Source organism: Erpetoichthys calabaricus, chromosome 18, assembly GCF_900747795.2.
Source record: "Erpetoichthys calabaricus chromosome 18, fErpCal1.3, whole genome shotgun sequence".
NCBI lineage: Eukaryota > Metazoa > Chordata > Cladistia > Polypteriformes > Polypteridae > Erpetoichthys > Erpetoichthys calabaricus.
In genome coordinates, this window is record NC_041411.2 from 70,725,932 (window position 1) to 70,750,097 (window position 24,166).

General features: G+C 44.4%; 1 protein-coding gene across 1 annotated transcript in view; it reads right to left on the reverse strand.

The window, feature by feature from the left end:
• Positions 1–813: 813 nt before the first annotated feature.
• Positions 814–24,166, reverse strand: part of sema3fb (sema domain, immunoglobulin domain (Ig), short basic domain, secreted, (semaphorin) 3Fb) — a 360,044-nt gene continuing 336,691 nt past the window's right edge. Inside the window, 6 exon segments of the mRNA XM_028825108.2 lie at positions 814–1,059; positions 1,062–1,496; positions 10,809–10,942; positions 11,245–11,312; positions 19,025–19,182; positions 21,915–21,956. Coding sequence (XP_028680941.2) covers positions 985–1,059; positions 1,062–1,496; positions 10,809–10,942; positions 11,245–11,312; positions 19,025–19,182; positions 21,915–21,956 — 912 coding nt within the window. The 3' untranslated portion in view covers positions 814–984.

The following is a 24,166-nucleotide window of genomic DNA, read 5'->3' on the forward strand; positions in this document are numbered from 1 at the left end:
TAGTCTGTGCTTTGCACCTAATATTGCTAGGGTAAGCCCCCCTGAATTGGCCTAAGTTAGGTTGAGAATTTTGTGTATATGATCAAACATAAAAGAATATTCTGAAACTGCCTAATCAAATCTGGGGTCACATGGGCAGCTTAGGAAGCATGGCAGGAATCAACTGCGGACAGTGTGCCATGCCCCTCGTGCGCTCACATCGATATGGGGGTCAGCTTAGAACTGAGAGTTAGCCTAACGGAGTCATCTTTGAACTCTGGGAAGTAAATCCGAGTGAAGAAGAAGACCTCACAGACTTGGAGAGAACATGCAAACTCCACACAAAGCCCACTGCACCACCGTGCCAGCCTGTCAGTAACGTACAGCATATACTTTAAAATTTGTGTACAGGCAGGCATATACATATCTAAATACACATGCATACATTTATGCATATGTATAGGAAATATAAATTCTTCCGATATGACCAGACAACTTTGTATTACGATATTAACTGTAAAAACAGAACCAGGCCTGCAGCGTCTGAGATCTAACACAGCGGTTCTCTAGAGGGAGGTCATGCTTATTTGTTCATCACAGCTTGGGGGAGACCTCAGAGTGAGGTCTTCACGTAAAGATAAAAAAAAATAATAATAATAATAAAATAAAATCCTCCTCTTAACTCTGTAACAGAAGTACTACCCTTCCCATTTACAAAAAACGAAAAAATAAAAATAATATATTTCTATATATATTTAACAAGTTTTGTACTTCCGCATACACACTTTCAATGTAAAATTTTCTGAAGGTCATTAAAAACTCGAAACAAAAAAATCATTTTTATAATAATTATAATAATATTTGCCCAGAAGGTATCTATACACAAAGAGCCTCTCCTATTTAAGTACAAAGAAATCCACCGAATCATAGTATGTACAACCTACAATAAATACTGTGTTGTTTCTTAAACTGTTAAAGAGATCAATGTCAGTTCGGAATAACTTTTTAGTTGCGTTTCATGTTATGATTTTTCTTTTCAGTCTTTTTCTCACTCTCCTCCTCCTCCTCCTCCCTCATGTCTGTTGCCCTCCAGTCTCTTCCATGTGATTCCTCCGATTCCGAGGTTTCTTTTGTTCCTTGAGTTCTTTAAGTTCTTTTCCTTTTATGGCACCCAGCAGTGGTTCCTTTGGAATGGCTCCACCTAGCTGCCAATAGTCCTCACAGTACTGGTTGATGAGTCCCATCTCGGGCTGGCTGAGAATCTGCAGCAGGTCCTTATATTGTCCAGTAGTGGGAGTCCGAGGACTGGACTGGAGCACGGCCACGTACGGTGCGCTCGACTCTGCCAGCACGGCGTTGACCGCTGAACTAGACAGCACGAGAAGCTGGAGGCGAACTAAGGTGTGCTTAAAATTGTTTTCCGTGGCTGTGCAAAGATAGATTCCTGCATCTGATGACTGCAAAGAGCGGATAAGGAGGCCTTGATCGGTTTTTAACACACGGTCATCTGTTCTCATCTGTAAAGGAAACGGAGATAAATTACCAGTTAAACTCAAAGCTCTTTGAATTTAAAAAGAAAACTGGAGCAATAGGAGATGGACAGCATTTCTATTCTGTATTTGACTAAATGGGTAAAGAACCTGGATGAAAGTGGCATAAAGTTGATTTTCATTGGGTAGAATCGTACCCCCGTCACCTGGGATTGAATAAGATCACATAAAAAGGAGGCTGTCAGGAAGGGCATACAGTCATAAAACCTGTGCTCCAATACCCTCAAAATGCAGGGGGGCAACTGGCCAGCCTGGGTGGACCCATAAAATGGCCATTAAACTGGTGGAGAGAGTGGGATTCTTCAGTAGAATTGTAATTATGCACAACGACATGCCAATTTTAGGCCCATTGCCATTGATTCATTCAGGAGAGATAAAACAATAATGAATAAACACAGTTCGGTTTTACTAATAATGTTACACACATTATTATATTTTTCCTCTACGTATCGAATAGATCATTCAAACAGGTGTATGCTGGGAAAAGTACGAGAACCCCTAGGCCAATGACTTCAGCAAAAGGTGACCGGAATCAGCAGCCGGCAATCGTAGACTCCAGCCAATGAAAAGAGGTTGGAGGTGTGGCCTAGAGATATTATATTTTTCCTCTATGTATCGAATAGATCATTGAAACAGGTGTATGCTGGGAAAAGTACGAAAACCCCTAGGCCAATGACTTCAGCAAAAGGTGACCGGAATCAGCAGCCGGCAAGCGTAGACTCCAGCCAATGAAAAGAGGTTGGAGGTGTGGCCTAGAGATACTTGAAACTCTAAAAAAAGGAATCAAAGAACATTCTGAGTTTGCTATTCACATGAAGCATCTCCTCACGAGAAAGAGATCGCTGATCAAGAAATGTTCATTTGCATAAAGCTGGAAAGGGTTGCAAAGTAATATTTCTATCCATTAGTCCACTGTTAGACAATTTGTGTGTAAATGGAGATGATTTACTACTGTGGCTACTCTCCCCAGAAGTGGACAAAAAGCCAAAGTGACTTGAAATACATAACCCAGAATGCTCAGTGAGGTAAAAAATAAATGTAGAGTAGCACCTAATGGTTTGAAAGAATCATTGGAACAGGTGAACATCTCTGTTCAGGAGTTTACCATATGCAAAACCTTGAGCAGGTATGGTGTTCGTGGTAGGACATTGTTTTCCTCCTTAAAAAAAACAAACATCGCTCCATGCCTGAAGTTTGCCAAAAGACCACCTTGACACTCCACAATGCTATTGAGAAAATGTTGTGTGAACTGTTCAAGAAGAATATGCCACTGTAGATATGACATAAAATAAGGAATTCCAATGGGGAAGTACAGTGGAGGGAGTATCACAATGTGGGGTTGCTTTCTTGTCCCAGGGGCCTGGACAGCTTGCTATCCTCGAGGGACAAAAGAATTCCCAAGATTATCAGGGAATCTTACAGGAATACTATCAGGTCGGTTGTCCTCCAGGTGAAGCTCAGTAGAACTTGGGTGATGCAGCAGGACAAGGACTGTAAACCTCAACATCTAATCTACTACAGACTAGCTTCCAAAAAAAGCAACTCCACCTTTTGGGGTGGCCCAGTCAGTGTCTGGACCGTAAGCCAGCAGAGATGCCATGAAATGACCTCAAGACAGCCATTCACACCAGACATCCTGTGAAAATGGTTGAGCTGAAGCAGTTCTGTAACAAAGAATGGTCCAAACGTCCACCTGAATGTTGTGCAAGTTTGATCTAAGGCTACCAGAAGCACCTATTAGAGGTTTCGAACCATTATTAAATTCAACAGGTTCACTTGGTTTTTCTATTAGCACTCTGTGAATGCTTGATGGCTGTGCACAATAAAGACATGAATGGTTAGAATTGTTTACGTATTATTAGCTTAAGTATATTGTGTTTGTCCATTTACTTATGTCCTGCAAGCAGGTCCTCCAACTTGTAGGGGAAACTCTGGAGGTTGATGGCAGGATTGGCACTAAAGCCCCTGTAAGAAACACCACACTGGAGTCATCACCCGTTGCACAGCTGCACTCGGATCTCAATCCGGGTGGTTTGCTGTGTGGTGGGTGCGCCAATGTGCCATAATCAGAGCATGCTACCAACTTCTCTCCTCTCATATTTGTGACTTAGATGAAAATCAGATCACATTTTATGACCGGTTAATCCCCAAAGGTTCACATGCTACAGTGGCAAGAAAACGTAAATACAAGGCAGCATCCCTTTACGTTGGATTATTATCTAAATAGTCAAAACAGCAACTCTTATCAACACCAGCTTAGATTTGCATAGCCGATGTTATCTTGCACAACCTTCTTAACTTTGAGGATCTTTACAGTTCGTCATGTTTGGTAACAATGGAAAAATGTAATATAAAATCAATTTGCATGTCAAGTTCAAATCAGGATCTGGGCTGACCTCTGAAATTGCTCTCACTGAGCATGGAAAACGAGAGGCGTTGCCCCGAGGCATCAGGCTATTATTCCATCTGATCAAGCATCCCAAATGGCCCACTCCCAGTTTCTTTTATTTTTATCATCACACGCAAATCCACATACAAGATCTTTTGTTCCTAGCGGGGTGGGTACAGAGGATGTTTAGCTGATGACTAATCCATTCAAAGGCCTGTGTGTCAAAGACGTACCCTGGCTGTTCAGGGTGCCACTTGCTTCAGGATTTAATACTGCCTGTTTCCTGATCTTGTTGGCACAGGATACTGCAAATAGACATTTGATGGATTTTGCTTTTTTGGCAAGCTCTGTTTCATTTTGTATTTTTCTTTATATATATATATATATATATATATATATATATATATATATATATATATACACACACAGTACTGTGCAAAAGGTTTAGGCAGGTGTGAAAAATGCTGTAAACAAAGAATGCTTTCAAAAATGGAAGTGTTAATCATTTATTTTCATCAATCAACAAAATGCAGTGAATGAACAAAAGAGAGATCTAAATCAAATCAATATTTGGTGTGACCACCCTTTGCCTTCAAAACAGCATCAATTCTTCTAGGTACACTTGCACACAGTTTTTGAAGGAACTCGACTGGTAGGTTGTTCCAAACATCTTGGAGAACTAACCACAGATCTTCTGTGGATGTAGGCTTCCTCACATCCTTCTGTCTGTTCATGTAATCCCAGACACACTCGATGATGTTGAGATCAGGGCTCTGTGGGGGCCATACCATCACTTCCAAGACTTCTTGTTCTTCTTTACGCTGAAGATAGTTCTTAATGACTTTGGCTGTATGTTTGGGGTCGTTGTCCTGCTGCAGAATAAATTTGGGGCCAATCATACGCCTCCCTGGTGGTATTGCATGATGGATCAGTATCTGCCTGTATTTCTCAGTATTGAGAACACCATTAATCCTGACCAAATCTCCAACTCCATTTGCAGAAATGCAGCCCCAAACATTCAAGGAACCTCCATCATGCTTCACTGTTGCCTGCAGACACTCATTATTGTACCACTCTCCAGCCCTTCGACGAACAAACTCCCTTCTGCTACAGCTAAATATTTCAAATTTTGACTGATCAGTCCAGAGCACCTGCTGCCATTTTTCTGCACCCCAGTTCCTATGTTTTCGTGCATACTTGAGTCGCTTGGCCTTGTTTCCACGTCGGAGGTATGGCTTTTTGGCTGCAACTCTTCCATGAAGACCACTTCTGGCCAGACTTCTCCGGACAGTAGATGGGTGTACCTGGGTCCCACTGGTTTCTGCCAGTTCTGAGCTGATGGCACTGCTGGACATCTTCAGATTTCGAAGGGTAATAAGCTTGATGTATCTTTCATCTGCTGCACTAAGTTTCCTTGGCTGACCACTGTGTCTACGATCCTCAACGTTGCCCGTTTCTTTGTGCTTCTTCAAAAGAGCTTGAACAGCACATCTTGAAACCCCAGTCTGCTTTGAAATCTTTGTCTGGGAGAGACCTTGCTGATGCAGTAGAACTACCTTGTGTCTTGTTGCTGTGCTCAATCTTGCCATGACATGAAACTGTCTTCCACAACCTCACCTTGGTAGCAGAGTTTGGCTGTTCCTCACCCAGTTTTAAGCCTCCTGCACAGCTGTTTCTGTTTCAGTTAATGACTGTGTTTCAACCTACGTGTGACATTGATGATCATTAGCACCTCTTTGGTAGAATTGGTGGATCAGACACCTGACTAGAATCCTACAAAATCCCTGACTTTGTGCAAGTGGACCTATAAGAATTGATGCTGGTTTGAAGACAAAAGGTAGTAACACCAAATATTGATTTGATTTAGATTTTTCTATTGTTCACTCACTTTGCATTTTGTAAATTGATAACAATAAACAATCATTATTTATGTTTCTGAAAGCATTCTTTGTTTACAGCATTTTTTCACACCTGCCTAAAACTTTTGCACAGTACTGTATATATTCATTCATTTAATATATGTGGGTTGTCAAAGCCCATTCTTTCAAACTTGGGGACAAGGCAGGAATAAATCCTTGATATGAAACTAATTTACTGAAAGGCACATTCACTCCTACATACACATGGCTGGGCATTGAACACTACATGTAGAGAAGCTACGCACAGACCCTGACCTGGCTGGCACTGGAACCCCTCAAGTCCTAGTAGGCAAGCTGCAGTGTTCATTTTGTAGCAGTGCTTGAAACTTCAACTCCCAGCAGTCCCTGAAGTGGCTCTGATTGGTCATCTGTTGAGGGTGCAGGGGCTGTTGGGTACAAGGAGGCCGGTGGGACATTTTAAAGGGAGCTAGTATTACCAAAAAGGGGAGTGAAGTATTTTGTATTTCCTGTCTGTCTACCTTCCGTTCTGATACCTGTGGATTCTTGTTTTGTTCTGTATCGTCTCTTGTTTTGGGCTATGGTCTGTCTGGTGTCTTCCTGAACATGAAGTCTGACCGAGGATTTGTTGTCATCCTGTGAAGAAAGGAGCACTCCTGATCCCATTCATTTCATCAAGAACTAAGGACTATCTTTACATTCCCATTCAACGTGCTGATCTCTGGACTATCTACCTCCATCATTGCATTTCATCCATTGCTGTTTCCATGGACTTTATAGTGAGTGTTTATTGTTGTGGTTTGTTTTCATGTTTATTGTACATCGCCATAAGGGGAACTGGGATGGGATCGTTGTTTTCATTTATTATTGCTTAATACATTCTTTATTTGCTGTTTTATTACCGGTGGCTTTTTTGTCTCTGCTTGTGAGTGCATGCGGGTCGAGCCAAGGCTGGGTGCATCCCTGGAATCTCCACCAAAAAAATGAATAAATTACCGTCTCTTCGACGGTGTGAATCTTAGCGGCACCGGACCGCTACAATTTTTATTGCGCTATTCATCCATCGGTTTTGAAAAAATGGAATAGTTCACTTCAGGGTTGTAGGGGACCAGAGCCTATCCCAGCAGCATTGGCAACAAGTCAGGATATAACTCAGGTCAAAGTCTGTGTAAATTGAAAGGCACATGAATGCAATACAAACATATTCACTCTTAAATGGGCAGAATATTAGCATGAACAGCTTAGGGATGGAGGGGGAAAATCAGAATACATGGAGAAAAATCCAAACGGATGTGTGGAGAACATAGAAACTCCACAAAGACAGTGAGCAGATCACATTTCACACCCAGGTCTCTGGAGCTATGAGATATCCTGCATTTTCCTGACGATGGTTATGTGGCACCCGTGCTGGCAGTAGCAGGTACAAGTCATGAAGCTGGCCTTGCATGTGTCACAAGGCCACTTACACATTCTCATAGATAAAGACCCCTTCACTTCTTTCACATGTTGCTATATTGCAGCCTTATGGTAAAATCATCAAGCAACACTCCATCACCAAAATGACAAAGTACAAAAAAAATATTTTTAGGAGATTTTGCAAGTTTATTAAAAATAAAAAACTGGAATGTCACATTGACAAAAAGTATGTGGACCCTTTGTTATGACGTGCGAAATGTGGTTCAAGTTCATCCCATTCTGTTGGTCATCGTTGACTCTTCAATGAGGTCCTCATTGAAGCCCCTTTAGCAGCGATGCCAGCCTGCAGTCTTCTTTGGTCTGATGCAACACGTTTCACACATGCCTGGCTTTGGAGATTTTCTGCCATTCTTCTCTGCAGATCCTCTCCAGTTAAGTCAGGCTGGATGGAGACTGTTGACGGACAGCAATTTCCAGGTCTCTCCAGAGATGTTTAGTTGGGCTCTGGCTGGGAAACTCAAGGACGTTCACTGAGTTGCCCCATAGTCACTCTGGTTTTGTCTTTGCTTTGTGCTTCGGGTCATCGTCTGGTTGGAAGGTGAACCTTTGGTCAAGTCTGAGGTCCAGAGCACTCTAGCAGAGCTGCCACCATGAACCTGTCATGGGCCCCAAGCATTGGGAGGCTCTCTTGCACAAGGCTAAAGTTGCGTCAAATGAAATGGAAATCCCTGCAGTGTTCAAAGCAGGTTGGCGTCGCAAAAGACCAAGACGTCTTATTGAGTCAGACGGATCTGACGCAGAAGATCCAAAGATCCAGAAATAAAATTCAGAAAAGGCACGTTTCACGTCATGATGGATTCCTTCATTTCAGAATTGTCCGGGCATTTTGAAAGCCCTAGACAAACAGGTATGTCGCCTTTTTTGTCCAATTTTAAACTTTAGGAGCATGAACACGGAGGAGATCTCAGCTTCTTGTGCAAATTTAGATGTAAAACATTCAAAGGATCTGTCACAACATTTGAAAGATGAGTTGATTCACGTCAAGAACGTGTATGACGCAAATGTTAAGGTCCGAAGGTTTGCACTGTGATCATTGATATCATATCATGAGATACACAAACAGAAATAAAAACGTTGCAAAAAGATATGTTGACTCTGTTAGTAATTCAGAGCTACCAGACCCTCCACGCATCATGAGACATGATACGCAATACGATATTTTATAAATTTAATTACGGTTGTGCAAAATATCAATGTGACTGACGTTAAGCTTGAGTGTTGCATAGGAACGTCACTAGATCAGCTTGGGGAGGCAAAACTATCATAGTACGGAGCCAAGGGGCCCAGGTGCTCAGCCATAATTGTCAGGGGCCCAAGATTTTCTGACTCTAGAGAAGGTGTTCATTAAGATATCTCTGTACTTTGCTCCTTTCACTTTTCCTCAACCCTCATTAGTCGCCCAGTCCCTGCCATTAAAAAATAACTCCATAGCATGATGCTGTCACCACCAAGCCTAACCACTGGAATGGTGTTACATCAGGTGATGAGCAGTGCCTGATTTTCCTCCAGATGCAATGCTTAGAAGTGAGGCCAAACAGTTCAATCTTGGTTTAATCACACCAGAGAATCTTACTTCTCATAGTCTAAGAGTCCTGTAGGTGCCTTTCTGCAAACTTCCAGTAGGTTTTGATGACTTTTTTGGCCACTCCACTATATAGCTCCAATTAGTCAAGTGTTCCAGTGGTGGATGTCCTAATGGAAGTTTCTTCTATCCCCATACAGGTTCTCCAGAGCTTAGCCAGAGTGACCATCAGGCTCTTACTGATCTCTTTTACCGCAGCTCTTCACCCTCAATTGCTCAGTTTGGCCAGCTCTCAGATCACAGATTCCATTAAAGAATGAGGGAGACCATTGTGATTTGGGAACCATCAATGTCGCTGATACTTTTTTGGAGCCTTCCCCAGATCTGTCATTAAGCTCTGCAGGCAGTTCCTTCAACATCGTGGTTTGGTTTTTTGATCTGTCAGCTGTGGGACCTTCTATAGACCGGTGTGTGCTTTTCCTAATCACATGCAGTCAATTGAACTGACCCCAGGTGGACTCCAAGGAAAGTGTAGAAACACCTCCATGAGGATCGGTACGACGGGATGCACCTGAGACAGGTGTTACGTGTCATAGCAAAGGGTCAGTGTCATTTTTCGGATTTTATTTTCAACAAATTTGCAAAAAATTCCTAAAATCCCGCTTTTAGTTTTTCTTTTTGGAGTAACGAGTGCTGTTTAATGAGGACAAAAATGCATTTAAATGTTTTTAAGGTTGCAAAATATCAACAGTGTGAAATAGTGAGGGGTCCGAATACATTCTGAAGGCACCGTATAGCCAGTGGCGTAGGAAGGCGGGTGCGGTGGGTGCAGCCCACACCGGGTACCAGCTCTGAGGGGGTGACAAAAAATTGCCGATTTTGTATTAATGCGCCTTTTTGTTACATAAAATAACATGTCAAATAATTTACATGGGCTTTAACAATCTCTAATTGCAGCAAATTGCGGGTGAACGATTTGATGCTGTAATGATTTAGTATTATTGTGTGGTGTGTGTTCTGTCTCGTTTCTTTTGAATCTGTGCTGGTGCTCAAGTAAACAAACAACCGGTCCTGTGACTCATTGTCTCATCCCTTCCACAAATATATCATCGCCCAAAGTCATTCTGTACAACAAGATGATATTTTTAACCCGAACATCATAATAATACTGTCGGCGCAAAACGTTTTAGACAGTGGGGTGGGTAGGTATTGTCCACTCTAGAACCGACCATAGGATCGTTCTACGCGAGAACGGACAATATCTCCCTCCCCATCCCATTATCTTTAGGCCCCTATGTATACGAGCTGGGACACGCGACGAAATCATGTGTCACAATTCTGGTTAATTGGCGATTTGGCGTAATTTTTGGTGACAAATCAGAGACAAAGAAGGGACGGTATTGGGAAATTATCATTGCCGTTCTCTTGATTTGGCTCGTTATTGCCATTATTTTACGTCTCCAAGACGGTATTTTTAAACATATTTTTTTCTAATTTTTCGACGCTTCTTCGGTTTTTCCTTGAAATTCATGTCGGAAATCTAAGGTAACTTAAATGTGTGCATAATTTATTGTTCCAATTTCGATGTATTTTTCGAGATGTGCTGTTCATAAGACTTCAATAGTGATACCGTTTTTGGCGATTTATTCCTTATTAATAAAAAGGCATTTTACTTTTTTTTTTATTCATAAAAAATTGTTTACAAAATAATTAACATTATGCCCTCTTTATTTAACCAATTGAATAAAAAATTGCTTTCTCAATAAATTTCATTTTATATTTTGGTGGACATGGGGGTGACAAGTTTAAACTTCGCACCGGGTGCCACCAGACCTTGCTACGCCACTGTGTACAGCCACACAGGGACCACACTGAGATGGCACAGCTTATGCTCACATGCAAGTTGAATCAGCACATTGGCAAAAATGAGTGGTCCAAGGTACAAATCTCATCAGCATTTATAGCGCCCCACCTCTTGCTTTCAGTTGATGGAGTCTAGTCTTTCATTTACTTACCTCCTTTTTCCGATCGCTGTTGTCTTTTTGATGATGCCATTTTAGGGAGGCTTGTGGAGACTTTGCTTGACATTCTAGGAAGGTGCTGCTTCCCTCCACTCCATATTGAACCATCTCTAAAGTATTTTTGTTAGCTGAAAGTAAGAGAAAGAGGCGACAACGTTAGATGCCCTCAAAATGGCTGCTTAAAAGGGAGACGCTTTTTGTGTCTTTTCCTTTCACTCTTCTTCCCAGAAGGACTTGTTGGCGGCAGCATCAGGGAAAATTTAAATTTGACAAAACACTGAAATTACAACATGGTAGTGACATTAATGGAATTCTCCAGATTCGGCAAATGAATATAATGCAAAAAAATAAAAAGTTATAGTAGTCTAGGGTTCTATATTTTTACTCTGATGGTCACAGTAGAAATGCCCAGCATAAAGTTCATACATACCATTAGAATTATAGCCTCGGCATTGCCTCATGGGATTACCATGTCTCACATCTTGTCTTCTACTTCGTCTGAATAAAAAAAAATTGAAAATAAGAAAGAAAAAATGGCGGAGATCAGCAGAGGTGATGCTGCAGAATCAATCAACACATTTTAATCCATTACAAGGCGTACAACATATGCTTATTGAATTTGCGTATTGCTTATTGGCCCAATATGCTTATTGAATTTGATTTTTAGATTAGATTAGACTGAATTAGACTTTTCTTTCCCAATGTATTTCATAAAATATGTCAGACCATAAACACAAACAAAGTCCTTTTTAAGCAGCTAAGAGTTTACCCACTTAGAACACTTAACATTTTCTGGCCAGGCAACTTGTCATAGCACACATTTCATCTCTTTGTCTGTTTTCTGAACCCACAAGGTCTGTTTCAGTTTCTCAGAAGGTCAGAGTTTGTCTTAAAAATATCAAATGTTTTCTAAAATTGGAGTGCCACTTATATTTGATGGAATTTTGCCAAACTCTGTTATACGGCCTCTTTCAACACTAGCAGCCGCTGGTCTAAATGTCTGCAGTGGTGTGCAAAAGTATTCAATCCCCTTGAAAGTGATCCTCATGTTCTGCAAGGCGAAAGAGTTGTACACAAATTAATCTATTCATCCATCCATCCATCCATCCATCCATTGTCTCCCGCTTATCCGAGGTCGGGTCGCGGGGGCAGCAGCTTGAGCAGAGATGCCCAGACTTCCCTCTCCCTGGCCACTTCTTCTAGCTCTTCCGGGAGAATCCCAAGGCGTTCCCAGGCCAGTCGAGAGACATAGTCCCTCCAACGTGTCCTGGGTCTTCCCCGGGGCCTCCTCCCGGTTAGACGTGCCCGGAATACCTCACCAGGGAGGCGTCCAGGAGGCATCCTGATCAGATGCCCGAGCCACCTCAACTGACTCCTCTCGATGCGGAGGAGCAGCGGCTCTACTCTGAGCCCCTCCCGGATGACTGAGCTTCTCACCCTATCTTTAAGGGAAAGCCCAGACACCCTGCGGAGGAAACTCATTTCAGCCGCTTGTATTCGTGATCTCGTTCTTTCGGTCACTACCCATAGTTCATGACCATAGGTGAGGGTAGGAACATAGATCGACTGGTAAATTGAGAGCTTCGCCTTGCGGCTCAGCTCCTTTTTCACCACGACAGACCGATGCAGAGCCCGCATTACTGCGGATGCCGCACCGATCCGCCTGTCGATCTCACGCTCCATTCTTCCCTCACTCGTGAACAAGACCCCGAGATACTTGAACTCCTCCACTTGGGGCAGGATTTCGCTACCAACCCTGAGAGGGCACTCCACCCTTTTCCGGCTGAGGACCATGGTCTCGGATTTGGAGGTGCTGATTCCCATCCCTGCTGCTTCACACTCAGCTGCGAACTGATCCAGAGAGAGCTGAAGATCACGGCCTGATGAAGCAAACAGGACAACATCATCTGCAAAAAGCAGTGACCCAATCCTGAGCCCACCAAACCGGACCTCCTCAATGCCCTGGCTGCGCCTAGAAATTCTGTCCATAAAAGTTATGAACAGAATCATTGACAAAGGGCAGCCTTGGTGGAGTCCAACTCTCACTGGAAACAGGTTCGACTTACTGCCGGCAATGCGGACCAGGCTCTGGCACCGATCGTACAGGGACCGAACAGCCCTTATCAGGGGGGCCGGTACCCCATATTCTCGGAGTACCCCCCACAGGATTCCCCGAGGGACACGGTCGAATGCCTTTTCCAAGTCCACAAAACACATGTAGACTGGTTGGGCAAACTCCCATGCACCCTCCAGGACCCTGCTAAGGGTATAGAGCTGGTCCACTGTTCCGCGACCAGGACGAAAACCACACTGTTCCTCCTGAATCCGAGGCTCGACTATCCGACGGACCCTCCTCTCCAGGACCCCTGAATAGACTTTTCCAGGGAGGCTGAGGAGTGTGATCCCTCTGTAGTTGGAACACACCCTCCGATCCCCCTTCTTAAAGAGGGGGACTACCACCCCGGTCTGCCAATCCAGAGGCACTATCCCTGATGTCCATGCGATGTTGCAGAGGCGTGCCAACCAAGACAGTCCTACAACATCCAGAGCCTTGAGGAACTCCGGGCGTATCTCATCCACCCCCGGGGCCCTGCCACCAAGGAGTTTTTTGACCACCTCGGTGACCTCAGTCCCAGAGATGGGGGAGCCCACCTCTGAGTCCCCAGGCTCTGCTTCCTCATTGGAAGGCATGTTAATGGGATTGAGGAGGTCTTCGAAGTACTCCCCCCACCGACCCACAACGTCCCGAGTCGAGGTCAGCAGCGCACCATCCCCACCATATACAGTGTTGACACTGCACTGCTTCCCCTTCCTGAGACGCCGGATGGTGGACCAGAATCTCCTCGAAGCCGTCCGAAAGTCGTTCTCCATGGCCTCCCCAAACTCCTCCCACGCCCGAGTTTTTGCCTCAGCAACCACCAAAGCCGCATTCCGCTTGGCCTGCCGGTACCTATCAGCTGCCTCCAGGGTCCCACAGGACAAAAGGGTCCTGTAGGACTCCTTCTTCAGCTTGATGGCATCCTTCACCGCCGGTGTCCACCAACGGGTTTGGGGATTGCCGCCACGACAGGCACCGACCACCTTACGGCCACAGCTCCGGTCAGCTGCCTCAACAATAGAGGCACGGAACATGGCCCATTCGGACTCAATGTCCCCCACCTCCCTCGGGATGTGGTCGAAGTTCTGCCGGAGGTGGGAGTTGAAGCTACTTCTGACAGGGGGCTCTGCCAGACGTTCCCAGCAGACCCTCACAACACGTTTGGGCCTACCACGCCTGACTGGCATCCTCCCCCACCATCGAAGCCAACTCACCACCAGGTGGTGATCAGTTGACAGCTCCGCCCCTCTCTTCACCCGAGTGTCCAAGACATGTGGCCGCAAGTCCGACGACATGACCACAAAGTCGATCATCGAACTGAGGCCTAGGGTGTCCTGGTGCCAAGTGCACATATGAACACCCCTATGCTTGAACATGGTGTTCGTTATGGACAATCCATGACGAGCACAGAAGTCCAATAACAAAACACCGCTCGGGTTCAGATCGGGGGGGCCATTCCTCCCAATCACGCCCTTCCAGGTCTCACTGTCATTGCCCACGTGAGCATTGAAGTCTCCCAGCAGAACGAGGGAGTCCCCAGAAGGTATGCCCTCTAGCACCCCATCCAGGGACTCCAAAAAGGGTGGGTACTCCGAACTGCTGTTCGGTGCATACGCACAAACAACAGTTAGGACCCGTCCCCCCACCCGAAGGCGAAGGGAGGCTACCCTCTCGTCCACCGGGGTAAACCCCAATGTACAGGCTCCAAGTCGGGGGGCAATAAGTATACCCACACCCGCTCGGCGCCTCTCACCGGGGGCAACTCCAGAGTGGTACAGAGTCCAGCCCCTCTCAAGGAGATTGGTTTCAGAGTCCAAGCTGTGCGTCGAGGTGAGTCCGACTATATCTAGCCGGAACCTCTCAACCTCACGCACAAGCTCAGGCTCCTTCCCCTTCAGAGAGGTGACATTCCACGTCCCAAGAGCCAGCTTCTGTAGCCGAAGATCGGACCACCAAGGTTCCCCGCCTTCGGCCACCACCCAACTCACACTGCACCCGACCTCCTTGGCCCCTCCCATAGGTGGTGAGCTCATGGGAAGGGGACCCACATTGCCTGTTCGGGCTGTGCCCGGCCGAGCCCCATGGGTGCAAGCCCGGCCACCAGGCGCTCGCCATCGAGCCCCACCTCCAGGCCTGGCTCCAGAGTGGGGCCCCGGTGACCCGCGTCCGGGCAAGGGAAAACGCCATCCAAAATTGTTTTCCATCATAGGAGGTTTGTTTTAACCGCTCTTTGTCTCATCCCTCACCTAGGACCAGTTTGCCTTGGGTGGCCCTACCAGGGGCATAAAGCCCCGGACAACAGAGCTCCTAGGATCATTGGGACACGCAAACCCCTCCACCACGATAAGGTGGCAGTTAAAGGAGGGGAATTCATCTATTCAGTATTTTTTTTGTGAACTCTTATGTTGCAACATTTTTCACACACTTGTGCATGGGAGGCAGCTAAAGGGCTCAAAAGAAGGTCATTCCCGATCAGACCAGGGGGTGGCAGAGTGCATCAATCCTTTCTCTTGTCTCCCCGCTGACCAAATGCGGGAAATTCCCCCTGGCTTCCATGAAGATGTCACTTCCTGTTCTGCCCCAGAAGACGTCACTTCCGGTTCCTCCTCCCAAGAAGTCGCAGCCCAATGACCTCATTTCCAGTTCGGATCCCAAGATCCCTCCTTTTCCTACTGTCCAAATATATATCCGCCACGTTTACTGGCCTGTGAAGTTCTGTTTTGGACTCTTGTCTGTAAAGAACCTTTTTCTCAACCTTCTTTTCACATTTTGCAGCCAGTTCTCAAGTATACGGGGGCTGCCCCAAACCTCTTTGTGCGTCAAGGTTTGATTATTTACCACACAACACATTTCTGAATTTGAAATCAACCATTTTCTGTAGATATTTAACTGAAGAAGAAGAATTCCAAAGTTCATGTTTGCATAAGTATTTAAACATCTGTGCTTTTGACTCCCCAGGTTTACACAAATGTCAAATGAATAACAAATGACAGTCATAATGAAACATAATTAGGTGCTACTTGTGAGTCCTTTAGATCTCTCTGGACATCCATAGTCTTTATTGGACAATCACTGCACAAATGAAGTGAGAAACAAGGTTGTTGAAATGCACAAAGCAGGAAACGGCTACCAAAAAAATATCAGAGAGTCCGAATGTCCCGTTGTGCACTGTTGGATCCATCATCAAAAACTGGGAGGTTCCTCACAGACCCAGAACAGGCCGTCCCTCAAAACTAAGCATCAGAGCGAGACGTTGACTGGTGAGAGAGTCCAATAAAAATCCACCTGTCACTCTCAGAAGTCTGCAGTGCTCTTTGGCTGAAACTGGAGTGAAGGTGCAGGGGTCCACAGTTTCAACAGGTCTCCATAAAACAGGCCTCTACGGGAGGGTAGCAAGGAAGAAGCCATTCTTTAAGAAGGTCCACCTAAAAGCAGGAATGGCATTTGCTACAAAGCATGAGAAAGACTCAGTTAAGATGTGGGAGAACATTTTATCGTAAGATGAGACCAAAATAGAACTTGCTGGCCAGACTAAAAAGAGGTATGTGAGGTGTAAAACTAACACTGCCTGTGCCTCAAGAAACACAATATATCTACAGTGAAATATGGTGTTGGTGGCAGCAACATCATACTAAGGGGAGGCTTTTCATGTGCTGGGACTGGGAATCTTGTCAGAGCTGAAGGGAGAATGGTGGGACACAAATACTGCACCATATTGCAGAAGACCTTCACCCAGTCTGCTATGAACCTACGGCTCTGGAGAAGATTCATCTTTCGACCTGATAATGACTCCAAGCATGAGGCCAAAGTGACACTGGGATGGCTCAAAAAACAGAAATCCCAACCCTACTGAGAATCAGAGGCACTATTTGAAAACTGCTGTCCAGGTGGTGCCATCCCACCAACCTAGAGGATCTCCAGAAAGTCACCCAAGAAGAATGATGAGGATTCACTCCTGAACAATGTGCAAAACTGGGACATACTTACCCCAAAAGAATTACGGCTGTCATTGCAGCAATTGCAGCAAAGTAGGAAGGTGTAGGGCTTGAATACTTATGCAAACATGAACTTTTGAGTTTTTCTTCTTCAGCTAAATATATACAGAAAATGGATTATTTAGACTTTAGATATGTATTGTTACAGAATAAGAGTACACATTAAAAATACTGAATGGATAAATAGGTATACAAATCGTGTCTCATGCTATAAGGTATGATGACTTTCAATGGGACTGAATACTTTTTCACGACACTGTATGTATCTATTGTCACACGCGTGCGTTTGGGGAGAAACCTAACTGCTCAGGTAAGTGTGATTTACCCCTGAGACACAAGGGGGCACTGTCTAATAACGCTCTATCTTCTCCTCATCCATCTGCAGAAAGAAAGATTGACACCTCTCGCACTCTGACGTCACTTCCAGGGTCAGACCACCTGGATCCAACTCTTCCTCCCAGAATTAATCATAAAAGGAAACGACGTCATCTTAAGACAGAGCGACCTGAGAATCTACAGGATGTTCTTAACTTTGCGTAGTACCATGCGTTTTCTTTTATGCCTTTTGTGTACCTCTATATATGGGGGTTGCCTTATATTGTGTCTTTTGTCTCTTTACATTATATATCTCTCTATATATAAAATCCAACGTCTCTCTGTCTGTCTATCTGTATGTCTGTTCGCGTTTCATGAGGGAACTACTTAGCGGATTTAGATTGGGTTTATTTCTATAATTTGCTTGAACATTCCGGTTGATTTTGCGACGTCTCTCATTGCGCTATGTGGTTCGGTGACAAATGGGCAACAGTCAACTCGGCGAAAAGACAACTCGGTGAAAGACAAATCGTTGAAAAGAAAACTCGGCGAAAAGACAACCCGGCAAAAAGACAAGTCGGTGAAAGACAATTCGGCGAAGAAACAACTTGTCGAAATACAACTCGGCGACATCCTTTACCAGTTAGGTTTAAAAAGATATTTTAAATTATATTTAAATGACAATGTGATTTAAAATGTTGAAAATAAATTTATATAATTGGACTTTATTCTGCAGATGGAACAAACTCTATCTTACATTATCTTCTGCAACCAAAATTGCTAATCCTTTATATAAACTGTATTGATTGTAATTGTATGATAACGTTATTTAGAATACAAAAGGTGACCTGCGAGTACGGCTTAAGCAATATCTTTACTCTCAACGTATTGGGACTCTCAAAAGCAGGTGATTCTGTGGATTTTGCGGCGCCCTACGTTGTCATTTAAATATCATTAAAAAATCTCTTTAAACCTAACTATTACCTAACTGGTAAAGGATGTCGCCGAGTTGTCTGTCGCCCAGTTGCCCCTGTATGGCACTATGTATCAAATTTCACTTGTGGTACTGATTTATTTGCGGGAATCCTAGAGACACGTAGCAGCCAAGGGGGGATTTGGGGGGGCCTTTCTTATTCACGCTCGAGCCTCGGGTATCCCTTACCTTTGCTTAGCTAGTGAATGAGAGAACTACTTAACAGATTTAGATCGTTTTTTTTTCCAGAATTTGCTTGAACATTCCGGTTGATTTTGCGACTTCTCTTATAACGCTAAGAATCATAGTTCACTTGCAGGAGCGATATATTCACGCTAATCCGAGAGACAGAGGCTGCGGCCTGAAGGGAGTGGGAAGCGTGACGTCAGGAGTGGGGAGCCGGGCAGCGCCCTCCTCACTGTCCTGTTTCTCTACTACCTGGACGGAGCCGCGGGGGACAGCTAGTCTAATATATATAAGGTTCATACCAAAATTTATGAGCAAAGAGTTAGAGCTGCTGCAAGAGGATAAAGTTACAGTGTAACCCAAATGCAAAATAACTTTCTAGAAAAGGCTTGGATTTTCAGATTATTTACTGTAACACAACATGCAGCCACTTGTATCGATGACATTCTCAATGGCAGACACCGCAGTAAATGAGTTCTGCACTTGTGTGTTTATGTCTCTTTGCCAACCTGGTACTTCAGAGAGCGCACATCTTTATTTCTCCATATGCACTGCATACTTTCACATGTGGCTAAGGCCAGCTTTGAAGGGGCTCTTCAAAGATAGGGTTGCAATTAGACACAGCGGGACATCTTCTTCTTACCTTTTTGAGGATGCAGAGTACCGTGAGCACGACTTGCCATCCCAGGCACAATAGGGGTCGCGTGCCAAGCAGCAGTCAGCACATGCCTCTCCGTAGATGTCACAGCGATGCAGCGCCAAATGCGTAACTCCTAGTGCAGAAGCCACGTAGAGCTGTTGCTGTTAAAAAATAAAAATACAAAATAGATTAAAAAGAAATAAGCAAAAAAAAAAAAAATCAGATCATTGTTGCAGCATTAGGAGAGCAAAACAATCCAGATGGAAACATTGCTGTGTCACTGACGGAGTACTTTGGGTTCTAAAACTCGGAGTGGCTGTTGACTGTCTGCACTTTCCCCAGTTTTTCTCCCAAATCACAAAGATGTACTGTTAGGTTCACTTCTGACTCTAAATGGTCTACTCGTGACTGTGGAAATGTATGAGAGTGTAGTGGGCTGGCATCTCGTCCAAAATTGCTTCCTGCCTTTCACCCAATACAGTTGGGACAGACCCCAGCTCCCTGCATCGATTAACTGGAATCACTGCATTGATGGATGCTTGTTTACTGATCAATACAATTTTCATTTCATTTCATATAATTTTTTAATAGTAATATTCTGTATGTTTTAAAACATTAGTAACATGCTTTGTTTTCCATACTTGCTTGATAGAAGAGTTTAAAATTATGAAAGGAATTAGTCCAGTGGATCAAGACTGTGACTTTAAAATGAGTTCGTCAAGAACACGGGGACGCCATTGGAAACTTATTAAGGGTAAATTTCAGACAGACGTTAGGAAGCTTTTCTTCACACAAAGAACGATAGACACTTGGAATAAGCAACCAATTAGTGAACTATAGGGACCTTCAAACCTCAACGTGATGTTTTTTGGTAAGAATTACGAGGATAGGACTGGTGAGCTTTGATGGGCTGTATGTCCTGTTCTCGTCCAGATTGCTCTAATGTTCTCATTTTCTTATTACTTCAGATAAAGTTGAGCTGAAAGCATTGGGATCAAGAAAGGAACCAAATCATCTCAGGACCCACTCAATCAACTCATGTACACTCACACTAAGCCATTACTCTTGGGAATACACTTGGTTTGAAATTGTTTAACTCTATTTTGGAAACATAGTTTTGACTTGATTACTTAGTGATGATTAGAACATTAGCGTTTTTTTTTTTGTTGCAAGAACTGGCTATAAATACCACAGGGGTTGGACAGGCATCTTGACCATAAAAGGGGATGGTTCCTTACCCAGACAGGAGGCTCTGTGCAGGCAAACAGGCATACCAACCAGGACAGAAGAACGAGCTAGACCCACAAGTGATGGTTGGAGTCAATGGACAGACAACTCTCTGGAAAGTGTTGCTGGAGATAAGTTATTCCCCCAGAACATGAGATGGCAGCACCCATTTGGGAACCAGCAGGGAATGCTGGGAGATGTAGTCTGGCAACTGGGGACCATGGGTGCTACAAGGGGGCACTGTGGGGAGATGCACTTCCTAATAAGTGTGACTTCTGTGACCCAGAAGTACTTACGTCCCTTGTCCTGGCAAGTTGGAGCTGGGAGGACGTGGAGCAACGCTCAACTGCAGGAGGGCAGTGTGGTGGTGAGAGACATTGCTACATGCTGAGGGGTCCTACAGTCACTAGTGCAAGTTCCTGTAACTTGCTGGAGACCACTGTGAAGCCTGCTATTCGATTCAAGTGGTGGGCACTGCTGTCTCAAGGAGTCCTTTTGCTGCAAGACAATGACACACACACACACTGCTAAGAACTCCAAGGCTTGTCTGGAGAAACTGAAGTGTGAGGTATTGCCACATTCTCCTTATTCGCCAGATTTGGCTCCGTGTGTGATTTCCACCTTTTTGGACCGCTAAAAAAAATCTGGGTGGTTGTCGATTCAAGACAGATGACGACGTGAAGAAAGCGGTGCACGAAGTGGTGGCAAGGACAAGATAAAAACCTTTTATTCTGCTGGAGTCCTGGCAGGTGGCATTGAGAAGGGTGGAGACCACATTGAGAAATGGCGTGATCAGTTTTGTGAAGGTTAGTCCCATTTTCGGATAATTCCCATTTTCTAACTTTACCTTGACTCCCCCTCATAGCATGTCTATGGAGCGGGTAGAACAGTCACACTTCTCCTGGGAGCCATCCCTGCTCTGATTCCTACTAGGATTGATATGTAATGTAGGGTCTGCACTATCTGTGCCACTCTGGCCAAAAGCGATCTGCAGCTTTATCCTTTTTGCTTTCCAGCAGTTAACTACAGTACTATGGGTGAAAAATTCCTATAATGTCATTGAATCCACATGAAGGCTTGTTGCCAAATTAACAGAGGTTATGGCCCCTGTAGTTAAACTAAAATGTGAAAAGAGAAAGACCAAAGAGACATGAGAATCTGGAATACATTATAAGATTCTGACATTTCCATAGCAGGTTTGAAGAGCTGGAGGCCTAGCTGGTAACACCAGGTCCAAGGCAGGAACAAGCCACGCATGGGACACCAGTCCACTCACACTCCCAGTCACTTAAATTGGGACAATTTAGAGTTACTAGTTTATTGAACAGGCAGAAATTCCATAGTTGGTAGGATGCGGGAATACTCATGAAGATGAACATCACTCAATGAAATCATTCAAATCAATGCATCGCTCATATAAGAAAACACTCTAACCTGGCAAAACATGTTAAGACATTGTTTTCCCAATTTATGAAACACCTTTTCTTCATTGGCCCAATCATTAGAAACACTTTATTAAACTTTAAAGAAAAACATACTGAGGATTAAAGCAAGCAAAGAGAGATCTGTTTGCATCGGCGGATCAGTCTTTACTTCTCATGCACCTTTCGCGCCATTTCTAATCAATTGGCTGTGATTTATTATAGGAAATTTGTCATCAGCTTACCCTTTTGGAGGAAAGTTTCATCGTTGTGATTGGAATGGGAACCTGCAAAATGAAAAAGGGAAAAAATTCAAGTCCGCCATCTGGTAGGTTACAAAAGGCGCTGTCAATCAATTGACGTCATTTTGTGGAGAGACTCATTTTGATTACACATCCCTAGGTTTATACATTTCACTGTTAATATGCTAACAGTGCTCAGTGAATAAGATACAAAGGCCCTGTGGAAGAAACATCGAGGTTGAGACCAAGGCTGTGGAGTTGGAGTCGTGGAGTCGCTAGTAATTATTGGCTTTCTGGAATTCCGACCGTAACGTAATGTGTTCAGATTTCCAATTTCACATATACTGATCTGATCAAACTATTTTTTCTTCTAGACTTCTGAATTTTGTAAGATTAGTCTTTTATTTAATGTTACTCAGTGTCTGTAAGCCACAACAGCATCACTGTGGCCTTTGAACCCAAACTTTAACAGGTTAGAGTGCTAAAAAGTAGCCTGATGTTTCGCGCTGACTGTGATGAAGCGCCTTGCATCTCGTATGGTGTGTGCGTTTTCAATCGAAATGGCAAATATATAAGTCTAATTAATTACAAATGTGATAGAGTGGTGGCTCTGAGGCTTTGTTGATGCAAGAACAGCGACAAAGGCACCAAAGGCATCTATCTATCTATCTTTCTATCTATCTATCTATCTTGTGGTGGCCCTGAGGCTAAGGATCTGTTCTGGTATCCCGAAGGTTGCCGGTTCGAATCCCCGTCACTGCCAAAAGAGATCCAACTCTGCTGGGCCCTTGAGCAAGACCCTTAACCTGTAATTGCTCCAGGGGGGCGCTGTTCAATGGCTGACCCTGCGCTCTGACCCCAAGGGGTATGCGAAAACTAACAAATTCCTAATACAAGAAATTGTATAAGGTGAAATAAAGAACAAGAAAAAAAAATGGAGGAGTCAGATTTGGAGTCGGAGTTGGTGGTACCAGAAACTGAGGAGTCGGAGTCGGAGTTGAAGGTTTTGTGTGCAGACTCAACAGGCCTGGCTCAGACAACGTGTCCTTGAACATAAAAAGACACTTCATTTTCAGAGAGAGTGAAGTGACAAGTGACATCATTCCATATTTAAGGTTCAGATGAGCTCTGACCTACCCAAGAAGCAATGGATGGAAAGCTTGAATCAGCCACTAAATGTGATATCAGATCACTGTATAATACACACACATAACATGACAATTTAGGGCTACCATTCAAATTTGCAGCACACCGATCTTGTTGTTAAAGTACCCGACTGAAAATCACAGTCCTCGATCTCCCAGCACAGTCGGTGCTCGTCCAATTTTCTGACAGGAAATAGGGTGCCACCTGACGGAGCAGGCACAGTACAAAGTGTTAACAGCTGCAGCGGCTTCAGTGACAATCCCTGTCCTTTGTTTCTTTTTTTTAATATTCTGTTATGGTATTTAAAATACAAGACACCAGACAGACAAACTTCTCTTCTGTTTGTGAGGACCACAGCCCCCCATGCTGTCCGAAGGAGCCAGTGCTGTACCGTCACTGTGTGAATAGTTGTGGTGCGCTCAGCCACTGTCTCTGCCCTTCTTATCTATTTTTCTCCATTCTGTTTTAGTACATAAAACACGAGACAGCAGACACATGAATTGCCCTTATATGTGTAAGGTTCAGTATACGTCTGTTCCTTATTTCTTTGTCACTACATTCTATGCATTGTACTGCCAGCTGAATGCTCATTGGTTGTCAACTCTTGCGCGCAGAGAGCCCGCCCCCAACCAAAGAGAAAATCAAACCCATTAGCTAGTGTGGCAGACGACCGGGGATCTTACCCCACCAGGACGCCTGGAGAAGCAGAGGACTGGGAAAGGGGCAATATGTTACCTGGGACACAAGAGGGCAGCCCCCACAGGGAATGCATCGGGACACCCAGATCATTCTGGAGCCATGGACTACAGCACTTCCGCCACACCAGGAAGTACTGCCAGAAGAGGAGCTGAATCCACCTGGAGTGATTCCGGGTGCCCATGGAGCACTTCCGCTACACCAGGAAGTGCTGCCAGAAGAGGAACTGAATCCACCTGGAGTGATTCCGACTGCCCATGCAGCACTTCCGCTATACCAGTAAGTGCTGCCGGAAGAGGAACTGAATCCACCTGGAGTGATTCCGACTGCCCATGCAGCACTTCCGCTATACCAGTAAGTGCTGCCGGAAGAGGAACTGAATCCACCTGGAGTGATTCCGACTGCCCATGCAG